The sequence below is a fragment of the Carettochelys insculpta genome, chromosome 22 (genome assembly GCF_033958435.1).
Source record: "Carettochelys insculpta isolate YL-2023 chromosome 22, ASM3395843v1, whole genome shotgun sequence".
Lineage (NCBI taxonomy): Eukaryota > Metazoa > Chordata > Testudines > Carettochelyidae > Carettochelys > Carettochelys insculpta.
In genome coordinates, this window is record NC_134158.1 from 3707336 (window position 1) to 3723528 (window position 16193).

Below are 16193 nucleotides of genomic sequence, written 5' to 3' on the forward strand. Positions count from 1 at the left end.
GGGGGGCAGCACTTGGAAATTGCAGCGGCTCGCGCTGCGCAGCTGGTCCAGATGTGGAAATCCCCTTCCTTTAATTTGCTGATAGGAATAAGGGGATTTCGAAGTTGCCGGGGTTCTTTTGAAAAGGACCCCCATCTAGACCAGCGCTGCAATTCCAAAGTGCCCCAGCCACGCACTTGCTAATGAGGTGCTAAATATGCATTTAACTGCTTTTAAAGATGATAAATAGCAAAACAAAAAGCAGTCAAGTAGCACTTTAAAGACTAGCAAAATGGTTTATTAGGTGAGCTTTCCTGGGACAGACCCACTTCTTCAGACCAGAGCCAGACCAGAACAGACTCAAGATTTAAGGCACAGAGAACCAAAACAGTAAGCAAGGAGGACAAATCAGAAAAAGATAATCAAGGGGAGCAAATCAGAGAGCGGAGGGGTGGGGGGGGGGGAAGGTCAAGAATTAGATTGAGCCAAGTATGCAGACAAGCCCCTATAGTGACTCAGGAAGTTCCCATCATGATTGAAACCATGTGTTAATGTGCCGAATTTGAATAGAAAAGCCAGTTCAGATGTTTCTCTTTCCAAAGCGGAGCAAGAATTGCTTTTCTGCAACACACATCCCTTGAGGTCATCGACAGAATGCCCCGTTCCATGAAAATGTTGACTAACTGGTTTGTGGATCTGGAGCGTTTTGATGTCTGTTTTGTGCCCATTGACCCTTTGTCTAAGGGAGTTAGAAGTCCACCCAATATACGAAGCACCTGGGCACTGTTGGCATATATGATGTTAGTAGAGGAGCATGAGAAAGTGCCCGTGATTCTGTGAGTAACCTGATTAGGTCCAGTGAGGGTATTTCCAGAGAAGAGATGTGGAGAAAGCGAGCAGCGGGCTTTGTTGCAGGGAAAGGTTCCAGGACCGCTATTCCTGGGCTTATAGACTGTGGCTGTTAGTGAGAAACCTCGTAAGGTTGGGAGATTGTCTGAAACAACAAACAGGCATGTCACCCAGGAGCTTCTGTCATTATTCCAAATGTTAAACACGTATTTCACCGCTTCCTGAGTAATTTTTAAAGGAGCCATTTATATAGTAACTTGGAAGATCACAGCAAATAAAAACACAACCTGTAACCAAAACTTTAAATGATTCTTTGAATAAGTCTGCATATTAAAAGCCTTGTTTTTGGTTCAGAAAAACGAGACCTTCACACTCAAAATCTAATTTTTCACCAAATGCATTTTCCTCGAAAGGGAAGTGCACCGCTCCTGGAAGCACTGCAATACCAGGTCGATGCATGGAGTGGATGGAGCAAGCCCCTATTCCATCTCCCTCTTCCAAAAATCCATTTAATATAGAGTTCTCAGATAGAGAACATATCAGATATTAAACTGATAAGAACAGATTAAATGAGTTTTATTGAGGGAATGTTTCAAATACAGCAAGGAGCTTAACAAATTCACATACACAGGGATATATCATCTGAGAAACTAGAACAGGTTATGGAGCGTAATATACAGTAAACAGTATCTTAGTACTTACATAAGAAACCCAACTAGTCTCAGATAGACAACAAAACACAGTTACAAACAAGAGATAATATAAAATATCGGCCTTTTAACCAATCCCTACCCTGACAAGAAAAAGGGGAAAATACTTTAAAGTCGCAGACAATATAAGATATTGGCCTTTGGATCCATCCCCATCCCTAGGGGAAAATCAAAAAGGGGAGTATTTTACAGATACTAGACAATAAACAATATCGGCTTATCGGCCAGTCCCTGAGAAAAAAGAAGTCTTTGAACATAAAACTCCCCGACCCATTAAGTACCAGGGAGAATAAAAAAAAAAAAAAAAAAATTAAATAAATAAATTACAACAGGAGAAAAAAAAAATAAAAATAGATAAAATTAGGAGAAAAAAGGAAAACACAAAGGCGCTTGGTAATCAGCTGTCAGTATATTGGCGATGGCCCGTGATATGCTCTGTGTAGATGTCCCTGGACCACCTAATGGCATCGGACACCATCAGCCTGCGCATCATTCGAGCATAATAGCGACTGACCTCGCAGGCTTCCAGGACCTCATCATTCCGGGGGTCCCAGGCACCCAATGCCCCCACGAGCAACGCATGGACCTCCACCGAGTAGCCTCGGGACCGCAAGGTGTCCGCCAACGGGGCATACTTTCGCAGTTTCTTGGCCCGGGCATCGCGGAAGGCCACCATGCGGTTCTCAAAGGGCACCGTAATGTCCACGATGAGGATCTTCTTAGACCGCTCGTCCGTCACGACGATGTTCAGCCGCAGAAGGCTGTCAGTGCCAGGGATGGAAGAGTCCACGGTAACGGATCCAAGAGTCGGAGGCAGCGCTTTCACCAGCCGGTCTTGGATGGCGTTATGGCGGCGCTGCCAAGCCACCGAATGCACCATGCAGCTACAGAGGACGTGGGGAAGAGTCTCCAGCGGATATCCGAAACGCCTGCACCTTTTATCGCGGGTCCCGTGGCGGACACCGCCGTTGAGCGGGACGCATTTAAGGCGCGCTCGGTGGATGAAGCGCCAGTCCGCAAAACGGGTAAAGTTGCCCGCCCAGAAAAAATGGTTATTGGCACTTAATCTTAATACTACACTTGATCTTAGTCCACAAAAGGCCGAGAAGCGATACCATTTTCAAACAATTTTACACAGCCCACCCATCTGGACACTTTTCGATGGCATGACGACTCACCCGAGTGCAACACGTGAGCATTGCAACAAGATCTTTACAGATCGGCAAGTACACCTGCTCTCTTCATCCTGCAGCTCCTTTCTAGCTGGTCAAAGCAAAACCTCTCCCACCAGAGAATTCAGCTTTAAAATGACTTATTCCACCAGACCTGCGAGCTGCCTTTGTGGTGGCTGTTTCGCTCCCTAAGCGATCACCTAATCTGCATGAAGCCTGTCCCCTCGCTGCAGCATGCTGACGCCATCGAGCTGTTAACCCTGGATGGACTGCAGAACCAAAACAAAAAGCAGTCAAGTAGCACTGTAAAGACTAGCAAAAGAATTTGGAAACCTTCTGTTCATGCCACATGCCTGCCAGAAGGGCCGGCTTCAACTCTCGTGGGGTTGTCCTGTCAAGGATACAACCAACCAGCTCGAGCCCCCACCCAGTGGCCTGGGACAATTTCACCCCCATGCTGGGTGCCTGGAAGGCGGTTCTCCCCCCTCGCAAGCCCAGAGTCTGAGATAGAAATGGCTTCTTTAAGGACCATTACCTACCCCAAGGTTACAGTGACAGATGCAGTATATCTAAGCAAAGAAGAGACAAACCCCCTTTACCCAGCTACCATCCCCATATGCGGTAGACCCCAGTCTCTTGCTGGGGCTCTTGGCCCTTTACCCCATACACACAGTTACAGGGTGAACCTTCTGCAGTGCAGTCCCGAACCCAAAGCCCGCAAATACATTCATTACCAGGGCAGTACCAGCTGTCCACTTATCTGCTGCCTCCCCTTGCTGCCACAAGCCACCCACCCTCGTCTGAGGGGCTTCCTACCAGCCTCCCCCTATCATCTACCACCACAGTTCCCGACCCCACTGCTTAGGCCTCCCCAAAGGCAGAACCCTCTGATTTCAGCTCAACATGGCCTCAGCGGCAACTTTTGCGTTAGAACTCCTAGTATTGTTTATACAGAGCTTTACAAACATTCTATTATCCAACTCTATTTTTCAACAGGAGGGAAAAACTAAGCAAGCCAGACATAGAGCTATAAGGCCAAAGCACTCACCAAGCTGGCTTAACCACTACCCCTCCACTTTTTTTCTTACAAGTTTTTAAACCAGGGAGCCCTGTGTAATCAATGTCTGATGCAGCCATGGCGACTGCCCTGTCCCCCACAACAACGCAGAGCCTTGGTGAGGTCTCACAGCTCCCACACTGGGTGTCAGCATAAATTGTGGTTTCACAACGAGGTGTTTACAAGGGAGCAGATCTCAGGGCTGACTCGCTCCCCACAAGGCTTTGCCTGGCAGGTGTCACACACGCGCCCTTTGCATTCCCATGCAGATGAGCTCTGGCAGACACACCCCTCCCAGCCTGCAGCAGCGTTGCGTTCCTGCCGCCGCACCCCCCACACGTGTGACTCTTCCCGGCGCTGCAGGACGCGGGTGTGTGTCAGGGACGGACAGGGGCTGGGAACTGAAAAGGGGGTTTCACACACGGGGGTCTCCGCACTGGGACAGGTACAAGGCTGGGCCGCTGCGAGGGTCGGGGCACAAGACGCCCCCAAGCGGTGCCCGGTGACAGCGCCCCCGGCTGCGGGCGGACGGAGAGAAGAGCCGCCCCTGATACGGGCAATCCAGGCTGGGGGCGGGAGGGAGGGAGGGGCCCGGAGGGGAACTGACCCCAGCCCAGGAAATCTGCCCGCCTGGGGACCACGTGGGGCACAGAACAAACTCCCGCGGGGAAACCACAGACACGGGCCGGGACGAGCCGCTGGGGGCCGGACAGACGGGGCGAGGGGGCGGGGCCGGACAGACAGGGCGAGGGGCGGGGCCAGCACAGACTCGCTCCCCTCCGGGGCTGTGGGGAGCACGGCGGGGGCTGCGCGCAGCGCTGGGGCGGGGCGGGGTGAAGGGCGGGGATGACTCAGAGCAACAGCGATGCGCGGCGGGAGGCCAGTGCGGAGCCGGGCGCAGAGCTGGGGCCGGGCAGCTCGGCCAATGGGAGCGGGCGGGACAGGGCTGACAGGCAGCTCGGCCAATGGGAGCGGGTGGGGCTGGGCTGACAGGCAGCTCGGCCAATGGGAGCGGGGGGCGGGAAGAGGCGGTTTACACAGGACGAGCCCTTGGCAGGTTCGATGCAGGGACCCCTCCCCCTTCCCGGCTGTTGCTCGCCCCTGACGCAGCCCGCGGTGGGGGGGGGGGTGGCTGGAGCTACGAGCGGCCACTGATCCGTCTCCCGCTGCGCAGGCGCAGAGCCAGGCCGGGGGCAGCCGCCTTCTGCGGAGAGTTTTACCCGCGCAGCCTGTGAGTGAGAGAAACGCCCCCAACATCTGCCCCCGCCGCCCTCCTGCGTCACTTCCTCTGCCCCCTTCAGCTTCTCCTTCTCCGACGTCACTTCCTAGGAGCCAGTTTCCTGCGGCCGCTCCGCCGGGTTACGCGGTGTCGCCGCTTGGAACGCCCCGAGGGCCCTCCCCGGCAGGGAGCCGCCGCCAGGTGAGCGGGGACCCGGCCGGGCCCGGAAGTGACTCCGCCCCCACCCGCTTGTGTCTCGGACGCTTCGTGCGGGGCCCCCCGCCCGCGCCAGCGCCTCCCCCTGGTCCCGGCCGGGCCGCCCCGTTCTCCGGCCGCTCCGCCTCGTCCTGCCGCCCGCGCGCCCGGGGAGGGGAGGGGCGGAGGCGGCCGGGGGCGGCTGTGACTCGGGGCCGGTTTTCGCTCCTGGCTCCACTCGCCCCTCCAGGCGGAGTCTCTGGGCGGCGCCCGCGGGCTCTGCACCCCGCAGGGACCAGTGGGTGCTGGGGGCTCTGTGCTCGGTTCTCCCCCAGCTCCCTTGTTTTCGCCCCAGGGCCTCTGCACCCCCCTGGTTTTCTTCTCCCTTGTCCCCCTCAGTGATTTGGGGCCCTGAGTCCATTGCACCCCCCCCGCAGGGGATCCGAGAGCTCTGGGTGGGCTTGTGTCCCCCACCCCCGGTTCCCCAGTGGGGCCGGGCGCTCGTCGCACGGTGCCTGTGCTCCCCCGCGGTGCAGTTCAGTGACCCTCATTGTCCCTTCAGCTGCTCCCTTTCTCCGGGCTTGTCCCCGTGGGGTGTCACTAACCACGTGACGTGTCCGTGGGACACACTCCAGTGCGCAGCAGTGCTGGGCCTCAGGCCGCGTCCGGAGAGAAACGAGGACGGATTTGGGATCTGACTTGTGCGAGGTGGTTCTGTGAGACTCGAGAGTTTCCCCAAATGTGCGTGTGCAGCACGTGTGCCCCAGGGAGCGAGTGTGGGGAGCCGGGGCATGGGGAGAGGCTTCCAGCCCGGTCTGAAGTGTCTCCGTTGCCCTTTTCCCCTACCAGGTGCAGAGCCCCCATGTCTGGCTCCAGAGCAGCCCCGGACCTGCAGAGACAGAGCAAGGAGATGGCGGTGGTGGCGGAGCCGGTGACCTTGGAGGATGTGTCTGTGTGTTTCTCTGAGGAGGAATGGGGGCTGTTGGCCCCGGGGCAGAGAGCCCTCTACAGGGAGGTGATGCAGGAGAATTACCAGACTGTGCGCTGGCTGGGTGAGGAGTCCTGTCCCCGGGGGTGTCACATGCTGGGTTGGGTTTGGTTCAGGGTCCCTCCCTGCCCCTGTCCCCAGTGTCAGGGGACAAGTGTGGTGGTGTCATTGGTGGGTAGAGTTGGCGCTGAGGTTTGTCGAAAGGTTTGGTTTGTGATTTACAGTGTTGTGGTCTATACTTGCAGGTGAGAATTTGTTTAAGGTTGGCAGGTTGGCCGCAGGCAAGAACAGGCCCTGCCTCCCAAGGTCTTTGAGAGTGAGGGATCATTGTACAGGATGGGTTGTAGGTCACGGATGTTGCACGAGAGAGGCTTTAGCTGGGGGCTGCAGCTCATGGCCAGTGGTGTTCAGTTGTTTTCTTTGCTGGGCCTGTCTTGTAGCAGGTGGCTTCTGGGTACACGTCTGGCTCTGTCAATCTGTTTCTTCACTTCCTTAGGTGGGTATTGTAGTTTCGGGAGAGCCTGGTAAAGGTCTTGAAGGTGTTTGTCTCTGTCTGAGGGATTGGAGCAAATGTGGTTGTACCTTTAGTGCTTGGCTGTAAACAATGGATCGTGTGCTGTGCCCTGGATGGGAGCTGGAGGCATGGAGGTAGCACAGCGGTCCTTGGGTTTCTGGTGTAGGGTTGTGTTTATCTGACCATCACTTATGTGCACAGGAGTGTCCAGGAAGTGGATCTCTTGTGTGGACCGTTCCAGGCTGAGGTTGATGGTGGTGTGGAAACTGTTGAAATCACTGTGAACTCTTCAAGAGCCTCTTTCTCGTGGGTCCAGATGATGATGGTGATGATGTCATCAGTGTAGCTCAAGTGGAGGAGGGACGCCAGGGGTGGAGAGCTGAGGACGTTCCAGGTCAGCCATAAACATGTTGGCACAGTGTGGGGCCAGGCGGGTGCCCATTGCAGTGCCACTGAGTTGAAGGTATAAATTGTCCTCAAATCTGAAGTACTTGTGGGTGAGGACAAAGTCACAAAGCTCCACCACCACTTGTGCTGTGGCATCATCAGGGATACTGTTCCAAACGGCTTGAAGTCCATCTTCACGTGGGTTTTTTTGTATTAGGGATCGCGACATCCATGGAGGCCAGCATGGTGGTTTCAGGAAGATCACCAGTGCATAGCAGTTTCCTGAGGAAGTCAGTGGTGTTTCAGAGATAGCTCGGAGTGCTGGTAACATACGGCTTGAGTCGAGAGTCCCCACAGCTGGACAAGGCTGCAATGAGAGTGCCAATGCCTGAACTGATGGTGCCTCCAGAATGTCTAGATTTATGAGTCTTGGGGGTCTAGGGATGTGTCTGTGCAGATCTGTTCCTGTGCTTTTGTCAGGAGTGTCTTGAGCAGACGGTGCAGTTTCTGTGCGTGCTGCTCAGTGGGATCAGAGGACAGTAGCCTGTAGAAGGTGGTATTGGAGAGCTGCCTGGGAGTCTCCTTTTCATGGTCTGACCTATTCATGATGACAACAGCAGCTCCTTTGCCAGCCTCTTGGATGACAATGCCAGAGCTGTTTCTGAGGCTGTGGGTGACATTGCATTCCGCACGGCTGAGGTCCTGGGACAAGCGATGTCACTTTGCCACAAATTCTGCCTGTGCACAGAAGCGGAAGCGCTCTAGGTATCGATCCAGTCTGTCGTTTTGATTGCCAGGAAGGATTCCATGCAGAATTATTCTTCTTCTACTCTAGGTGTGACGGTGCCTGTAGGGCTGTTCAGAGTCTTGTTGAAAGTATTCGTGGCAAAACTGGGGCAGGGTTCCAGATCCCCACAGAACTGTGTCATGTTTGTGGGGGTGGTGGGGCACAAAGAGAGTCCCTGAGGTAGGACAGACTCCTCTGCCAGGCTGTGTGTGTGGTTGGATAGATTGACAATATGGCTGGGTGAGTTACGGGTACCACTACTGTGGCCCCATGCGGCAAGTAGGAGGTGAGAGAGTTTACAGTCCTGTAGAGAAGAGCAGTGGGCGTTGACTCTCCTGTCGCCTTTCAGTAAAGTCCAGCCACGTGGACGTTTGTGTGGGAGGCTGGTTTTAAGGAGAAGCTCCAGACTTGAGAGCTCCTTGTGATGTTTCCCTGTTTGCTGCACAGGAAGCTGAACAGGTGGTTCCTCAGGTCTGTGGGAGTGTGTGACCAATCTCTCGACACAGTCCCTGCAGTGTGTCCATTGCAGTGAGTGTTTCACCTTCAGCCCGTTGGATGGGACGTCCATCCATTTGCACTTGGCGAGGAAGATGGTGTCTGTATCTGTGCAGGTTTTTTCATGGGTATGATGGGTTCCCACTCCATGTGGCTAAGTTCAGTGCCTGCCTGGTGCCAGGCCTTGGGCGTAGCTGTGTTAGTTTTATCCACAAAAACAACCCCAAATCGAGTGACTTGTTTGAGCTGAGTGGTCCTGTCCTGCCTTGGGATGGGGAGGGTGGGGGAGCAGGTCAAGAGGGAGGCTGATTTGTACCCTAGCAAGTGCAGCAGAGCACTCGGCTCCCCCAGGAATGAGCTGGGCCATTCCCGAGGCAGGGGTGAGGCACCTGTACCCCAGGTGAGTGTGACATGGGATATTGTACCATCCAGAGCCCGGCCTGTGCCAGGTGGGGAAGGAGCCTCTCTGGGTGGGCGGCTCAGATCCTGGGGCTGGAAGAAGTAATGGCCTGGGCCTTCCTGAACAAGATCAGCACTTGGTTAATTGCTCCCCAGGCAGGATTTCCAGTTCCTGAAGCTGATGTGATCTCCTGGGTGGAGCGAGGGGAGGAGCTGGGGGTCCCAGATCTCCAGGGCGCTGGGAAAGGGGAGATCGTCAGCGACCCCCACACAGGTGAGCAGTGAGCTAAAGAGACTCAGAAAACGATTTCCGTGTCCTCCTACATGTCACTTGGGCCTTTTCATCCAGATGGACTGACCCTTCAGCCTGTCATCAGCCTTAGCCAGAGGGTGGGGGCAGGGCTGGGGTCCCTCCTCTGGGGAAGGGTTGTGAGGAAGGAGGAGCAGCTCAGTTCATGTTATTTCAATCTTTCCATCAGCTGTTGGCTGCGTTCCCCCTTTTCTGTTCCCTTTCAGAGTTTTCCTTTCAGCTCAGCTCAGAGAGTGACACTGTCTGGTTCTCTCTGTGTCCCAGCAGGTGAGGTGATGCTGCTCATGAACGACGAGGAGAATCTTCAGCTGGAAGAACCAGAGCAAGTGGCCTCCTGTGGGATGTTCCTGGGAAGCTCTGAAGGTCGTGTTTCTCCGAGTCCTGAGCACAGAGAGACCTGTGAGAGTCAGCGTAGCCCAGAAAGGCAGCAGGGAAACCATGCAGGGGAGGGGCAGGATAACTCCAGCCATGGAAGCAGAGGTGTGAGAAACACTAAAGAGAGCGAACAACAGAAAACCTGTGGGAAAAGGTTTAGTCTTAACAGTCATTGTACCATCCACACAGGAGAGAAGCCCAATATCTGCCCTGACTGTGGGAGAAGCTTCCAGCTGCGCTCAGGTCTTATTGATCACCAGAGAACCCACACAGGAGAGAAACCCTTCCACTGCTCTGAGTGTGGGAAAAGCTTCTCATGCTCCTCAAGTCTTAAAAGTCATTGCAGAATCCACACAGGAGAGAGACCTTATAACTGCTCTGACTGTGGGAAAAGGTTTAGACAGAGGTCAGACCTTGTTAATCATAGGAGAATTCACACAGGAGAGAAACCCTTCAACTGCTCTGAGTGTGGGAAAAGCTTTCGGCGACACTCGCACCTTCTCGCTCATCAGGTAATTCACAGTGGAGAGAAACCCTATCACTGCACTGCCTGTGGGAAAAGCTTCAGAAGGAGTGAAAACCTCGTTAAACATCAGAGTATTCACAGAGAAGATAAACCCTTCAACTGCTCTGAGTGCGGTAGATGGTTCCATGACGTTTCCAGCCTTGATAAACATATGAGAATCCACACCCGGGGAAAACCCTTTCTCTGCTCTGACTGCGGGAAAAGCTTCAGTCAACGCTCATATCTGGTTGATCATCAGAAAACCCACACCGGGGACAAACCCTTCCGCTGCTGTGACTGTGGCAAAAGCTTCGTGCGGCTTTCAAAACTTAGAAGTCATTGCAGAATCCACACAGGAGAGACACCCTATAACTGCCCTGACTGTGGGAAAAGGTTCAGAAATAGGTCAAACCTTGTTACGCATAGGGGATCCCACACAGGAGAGAAACCCTTCAACTGCTCTGACTGTGGGAAAAGCTTCTCACACTCGTCAAGTCTTCGAAGTCATTGCAAAATCCACACAGGAGAGAGACCTTATAGCTGCCCTGACTGCGGGAGAAGTTTCCAGCTGCGCTTAGGTCTTATTGATCATCAGAGAACCCACACTGGAGAGAAACCCTTCCACTGCTCTGACTGTGGGAAAAGCTTCTCATGCTCCTCAACTCTTAGAAGTCACTACAGAATCCACACGGGAGAGAGACCTTATAGCTGCCCTGACTGTGGGAAAAGGTTCAGACAGAGGTCATGCCTTGTTTTACATAGGAGAATCCACACAGGAGAGAGACCCTTTGACTGCTCTTACTGCCAGAAAAGCTTCAGTCGGCGTTCCCTGCTTGTTGTACATCAGAGAACCCACACAGGAGAGAAACCCTTCACCTGCTCCAACTGTGGGAAAAGCTTTCTTCAGCGCTCCAGTCTTAGTCATCATCAGAGAACCCACTTTGGAGAGAAACCTTTCAGCTGATCTGACTGTGGGAAAAGCTTTTTTCAGCACTAAAATCTAACCGATCAGAGGAACCTTTCAGCTGTTTTGTCTGTCTGGGAACACTCGCACATTGTCAATCGTCAGAGAGTTCACACAAGAGAATAACCCGCTGACTGCACTCACGTGGGTAACCTTCAGTGGCTGCTCGGACATTATTGATCATCAGAGAATTCACACAGGAGAGAAATCCCATAGCTCTCTCTTTGTTGCTATTTTTGAAGCTGGGCCACCAGGCAAAAAGTCAGTGAGAACCCCATGAACTACCACACGGCTTCTCATTCCTGAAGGGTGTGGTGTTACGGAGCCAGTCAAGTAACTAAAATAAAGTCCACTTGTTCCCTACATTAACTCCTGCTCCTTTATAAAAGAACTAGACACACTGGAGTTTGTTCAGGACCTGAACTTGATTAATTTTTGGTGTCTTTTTTTTTAATTAAATAAAGTGAAAATGCTGCACTTGAGTTGTTGCTGTCGGGTGTGTCTGGAGAGGAGGGGTCAGTGCATGGGGACTCTGGGGAGAGACCATTGTCCTAGCCCCCTTTCACCGCAGCAGCTTTGGGCCCAGGTGAGAAGCACCTCTGCTTGGCTGCTGCAGCTCCAGCAGGTACACCCAGGGGAGCGGCGTATGTCCCTTGCCTGCGGCAGGGCCAGGGTCGTCGGTCCTCTGCACTGCCCAGCCGGAGAGGAATGCAGCAAATGTGCACTTTCTCCTCGCTCCCTGATGGAGGGGAACAGCCAGCTCTGTCCCTGTATGAACTTAGGGGGGAGGGAGCTGCAGCTGTTCCCAAGGGCACCTGGGGGTGGGATGCTCATGGCTGGGATAGTCCTGGGTGGGGGAGAGGGGGTATCCCCAGCCAACCCCTTTCTCATGTGGTGGTCGTCTCTTTTCTGTGTGGGCCCTGAGAAGCCATCCCGGTGCAGCCCATCCAATCCCTGGCACACCCACACCCCAGCCTGGCTCTAAGTTACAAGAAGAGAAAGCTGCAGACCAGAGTGGGTGGTCCTGGTTCTTACCATTTAGGAGTTCTCGACCAATGGACAAGCCCAGACCCAGACAGACAGACAGACATTCCCTCTCAGAGACTCTAGAGCGGATCCCCATGGGAACAGATGGAATTAAAAAGGCACCTGGGCAAGTAAAACGATGCAAAACTTCCTGTACAAATGAGATGAGCAAACGTTGCTGGTTCCTCTGCCTCTGTCTGTGCAGTGTTTGTCGTCGCCTTTGCGCCCGGGCACGGCAGCGGCAGTGATCATTGCTCTGTTCCTTCCTCTCTTTGCTTTGGCAACACTCACTGTTGTCAATGTCGGCTGACGTGCAGATGTGCTGACGTGGTCGCTGCCTGGGGGAGTCCCCTAAACCGAGCAATACAGCGTAGGAGCCCTGCCCTGAGCAGTCAGCAAGGCCCAGCTGCCTTTTAGCAGGGCTGAGCAGAACAGCCAGTGCACCGGTGGTTTGCCCTGGCACAGGCGCGGTAACAGACACACAACCAAAGCAGTGTGGGCTGGGAGAGGCGAGGGGCTACTTCTCTCAGGGTGGGGGAGGGGGATGCAGGACCACCCACTCCACTGCTCCCCAGCCCGGGGCCCGAACAGCAGCTCCTGCCAGGAACCAGTGAGTTTTCGCCCAAGCAATCAGCTCCAGCCCCGGGCTGTGGGGCTCCCCAGCCCCAGTCAGGGACCTTGCAGCCGGCTCAGCTCCAACTGCAGGGCTGTGGGTCTCCCCTAACCCCAGCCAGGTGTCAGTGCGGGCAGAATCACGGGCAATGGACCCCCCGCTGACCCCGCACCAGCGTCCTGTTCGGATCCCCACGGCGCCTCAGACGAGGGCAAAGAAGAGACGGCAGAAGCCCGCCGACAGACAAAGGCCGCTCCGCTCCTCAGCAGGCCAATCCCACCCACCTCTGGCAGGGGGCCTAGAGACCAGTGTTGTACAAGAGGGGAGAGGCTGGGGAGAAGCTAATTCCCGGTAGGTCAGGAGCTGGCTCGCTCGTTAAAGGCAAGGGTGAGACAAGGAGAGGAAAAATAAACTATGTAATGTCTGTATTTATTAACCAAAACACAGCAACATATAAACGAACAAACACTGCAGATGAACTAAACTTGTATAACTATTCATGAACAACTAACGTATAAAAATATATGATCTAAACACTTACGCTAAATATTAACAAGAATTCCATGGAAGGAGTTTATGAGAGACTTCCCTTGTCAAACAAAACGGTAAAGAGACTTAATGAGGTTTGAAGTGAGTTTTTCTCCGAGCTAGGGAAGCTAAAGTAGTTTTTTTTTTTACCCCTATTTGCTCTGGACGGCTCGATGAGCCACCCTATTGGAAACCTTGAGGTCCAGCCTATCAAGGTTTCCTCCCAACTGAGATAATATATGACGGATTTCCCAGTGGGGATTGGAGAGAGAAAGAGGGAAGGTTAGGAGGAAAAAAAGAAATCTTAACAATAGCAGTTAACTAACAAAGCCTTAACTATGGGCTTATTAACCAATTGCGCAGCTTGGAGCAAATTAATTCAGCTCCGGGTTATGGCTCTTAATTAATCCAGTAGAACTGCAACCTAAGCCGCAGTCTGTTAAGTTCCCCTACACAGCCCGAATTACTTGATGGAGTATTAGGGTTTAGAGTTAGTGTCTCAGGGCGTAGAGGGGGTTTTACGTGTCCAATCAGGTGTAAGGGTCCAGTCCCGTAGTCTAGTCGAGTGCGTTGGTCCCGTCCGGTGAAGAAGAATCACAGCGACGAGCAGCGAGAGCGTAGGTGCTGCGAAGGTGGCAGGCTCGAGGCTTCAACTGATGTGTGCGCAGTTCTCCACCCTCAGGGAGAAGCCAGTTCGACACACACCAAATCCGCCTTTGAGCCGCTTGTCGGCGGCGAGGTCGGGGGTGCTGCAGCGATGACAGGCTCTGGGTGCTAAGGGGCGAGAGCGCAGTACCGCACCCTAAGGGTGAGGCCAGTTCGACACACACCAAATCCGCCTTTGAGCCGCTTGTCGGCGGCGGGGTCGGAGGTGCCGCAGCGATGACAGGCTCTGGGTGCTGAGGGGCGAGAGCGCAGTACCGCACCCTAAGGGTGAGGCCAGTTCGACACACACCAAATCCGCCTTTGAGCCGCTTGTCGGCGGCGGGGTCGGAGGTGCCGCAGCGATGACAGGCTCTGGGTGCTGAGGGGCGAGAGCGCAGTACCGCACCCTAAGGGTGAGGCCAGTTCGACACACACCAAATCCGCCTTTGAGCCGCTTGTCGGCGGCGAGGTCGGGGGTGCCGCAGCGATGACAGGCTCTGGGTGCTAAGGGGCGAGAGCGCAGTACCACACCCTAAGGGTGAGGCCAGTTCGACACACACCAAATCCGCCTTTGAGCTGCTTGTCGGCGGCGGGGTCGGGGGTGCCGCAGCGATGACAAGCTCTGGGTGCTAAGGGGCGAGAGCGCAGTACCGCACCCTAAGGGTGAGGCCAGTTCAACACACACCAAATCCGCCTTTGAGCCGCTTGTCGGCGGCGGGGTCGGGGGTGCCGCAGCGATGACAGGCTCTGGGTGCTAAGGGGCGAGAGCGCAGTACCGCACCCTAAGGGTGAGGCCAGTTCGACACACACCAAATCCGCCTTTGAGCCGCTTGTCGGCGGCGGGGTCGGAGGTGCCGCAGCGATGACAGGCTCTGGGTGCTGAGGGGCGAGAGCGCAGTACCGCACCCTAAGGGTGAGGCCAGTTCGACACACACCAAATCCGCCTTTGAGCTGCTTGTCGGCGGCGGGGTCGGGGGTGCCGCAGCGATGACAAGCTCTGGGTGCTAAGGGGCGAGAGCGCAGTACCGCACCCTCAGGGTGAGGCCAGTTCGACACACACCAAATCCGCCTTTGAGCCGCTTGTCGGCGGCGGGGTCGGGGGTGCCGCAGGGATGACAGGCTCTGGGTGCTGAGGGGCGAGAGCGCAATACCGCACCCTAAGGGAGAAGCCAGTTCGACACACACCAAATCCGCCTTTGAGCCGCTTGTCGGCGGCGGGGTCGGGGGTGCCGCAGCGATGACAGGCTCTGGGTGCTAAGGGGCGAGAGCGCAGTACCTCACCCTAAGGGTGAGGCCAGTTCGTCTCCCGCCCAATTTACCTCAGAGCTGCTGCCTTTGCTCTCTCAGTGTGAGTGATTCAGCGAGTGCCTCAGCAGGGCGGACCCTGCTGGGCGGATGTGGAATTGCTTCAGGGGATCTTCAAAAAGTCTTCGCCTCAGAGGCAGCTCTGCCCCAAGGGCCCCGAACGCTGTGCGGCGCTGCCTTATATTCCCTGATCTCATACATTATTCATGAGTCTATTTACATACAGACGTTCTGAAGGTCCTGCTTTCAAACAGGTCCTCCTCTCGAAGCTGCCTCACCTGTATCCAATGAGGAGCCTGGATTTCAAATCTATGATTTTTGAAATGTTTGTGAGTTCAGGTTACCGGTAAAACCAACTGACACAGAGTGACCGTTACAGAGGGCTGCTAACTGGCAGCCTATGTACCTTTTAGAGTCTACCTGCCCCGTAATGATATTAAAGGCCCAAGGCTCGTTTCCCCTGGACCACGGGGACGATTATGCCTGAGGGATGAAAAATCCCTGACACCAGGGACCCGGGGGCTGGCTCGTATGGGTGGGGAAGTCCACTCGCACAGTGAACAGTGGTAAGTGTGTGTCCCTCGTGTTAGTGAGTACTGGTAAGTGAAGCACTTGTTAAACGAGGGGTGAGTGTTAGTGCCACTTGCTGGGTGTGTCTGACAATCAGATGCAGATATTCTCGCGCTGTGAATTTGAGCACTAGGGTGACCGGATGCAGAGCTCCAGCTGTGCCCTGGCTGGTGCGGAATGAAGAAATAATCCCTTCCCTGGCTCTGCTGGCAGTGCCCCGCCCAGCGTCATCCCACACGCCCTGAGCCTTCTTGCTGCACATGCAGCTCTCAGCCGTTGTGATCCCCAGGGCCTTTTCTGCAGCCCTCTCCCTTAGCCAGGCGGTCCCCAGCCAGTGGTGCTGGGCTGGACGAACCCCAGGGAAGTGCGGGATTCTGCACTCGCCCTTGTTCAGCCGCTTCATATTGAAAGAAGCTGAAGAGCAGCACAGAGTGAAGTGAGAGCGGTGCCACGGTCACACAGGAAGCCTGGTGCTGAGCCAGAAACTGACCTCAGCTCTCATTCAAACAGCCACCCGGGGTCACAGGGAATGAAGAGAACAGGGCAACTTCCCGCTACCCGTTCCCTGCAGTCCAAGCTTCTGGCTGGTGGGGGTTTAGGG

The 16193-nt window shown here is 54.7% G+C and overlaps 1 protein-coding gene and 1 pseudogene across 1 annotated transcript; one reads left to right on the forward strand and one right to left on the reverse strand.

The window, feature by feature from the left end:
• Positions 1–1240: 1240 nt before the first annotated feature.
• On the reverse strand, positions 1241–1416 carry LOC142025316 (U2 spliceosomal RNA; annotated as a pseudogene).
• Positions 1417–2416: 1000 nt separating this feature from the next.
• LOC142024626 (uncharacterized) lies at positions 2417–11375 on the forward strand. Its single transcript, XM_075016766.1, has 4 exons — positions 2417–2563; positions 5069–5187; positions 6031–6129; positions 9591–11375. The coding sequence occupies exons 1-4, from the start codon at positions 2417–2419 to the stop codon at positions 10903–10905; spliced, it is 1680 nt and encodes a 559-aa protein (XP_074872867.1). The 3' UTR covers positions 10906–11375.
• The last annotated feature ends 4818 nt before the right edge of the window (positions 11376–16193 follow it).

Coding starts and splice junctions, on each gene's coding strand:
- LOC142024626 (XM_075016766.1), top strand. CDS start 2,417: ATGCAGCTACAGAGGACGTGGGGAAGAGTCTCCAGCGGATATCCGAAA. Junction 2,564..5,068: donor AGCGCCAGTCCGCAAAACGG/GTAAAGTTGCCC, acceptor TGCCCCCTTCAG/CTTCTCCTTCTCCGACGTCA. Junction 5,188..6,030: donor CGGCAGGGAGCCGCCGCCAG/GTGAGCGGGGAC, acceptor TTCCCCTACCAG/GTGCAGAGCCCCCATGTCTG.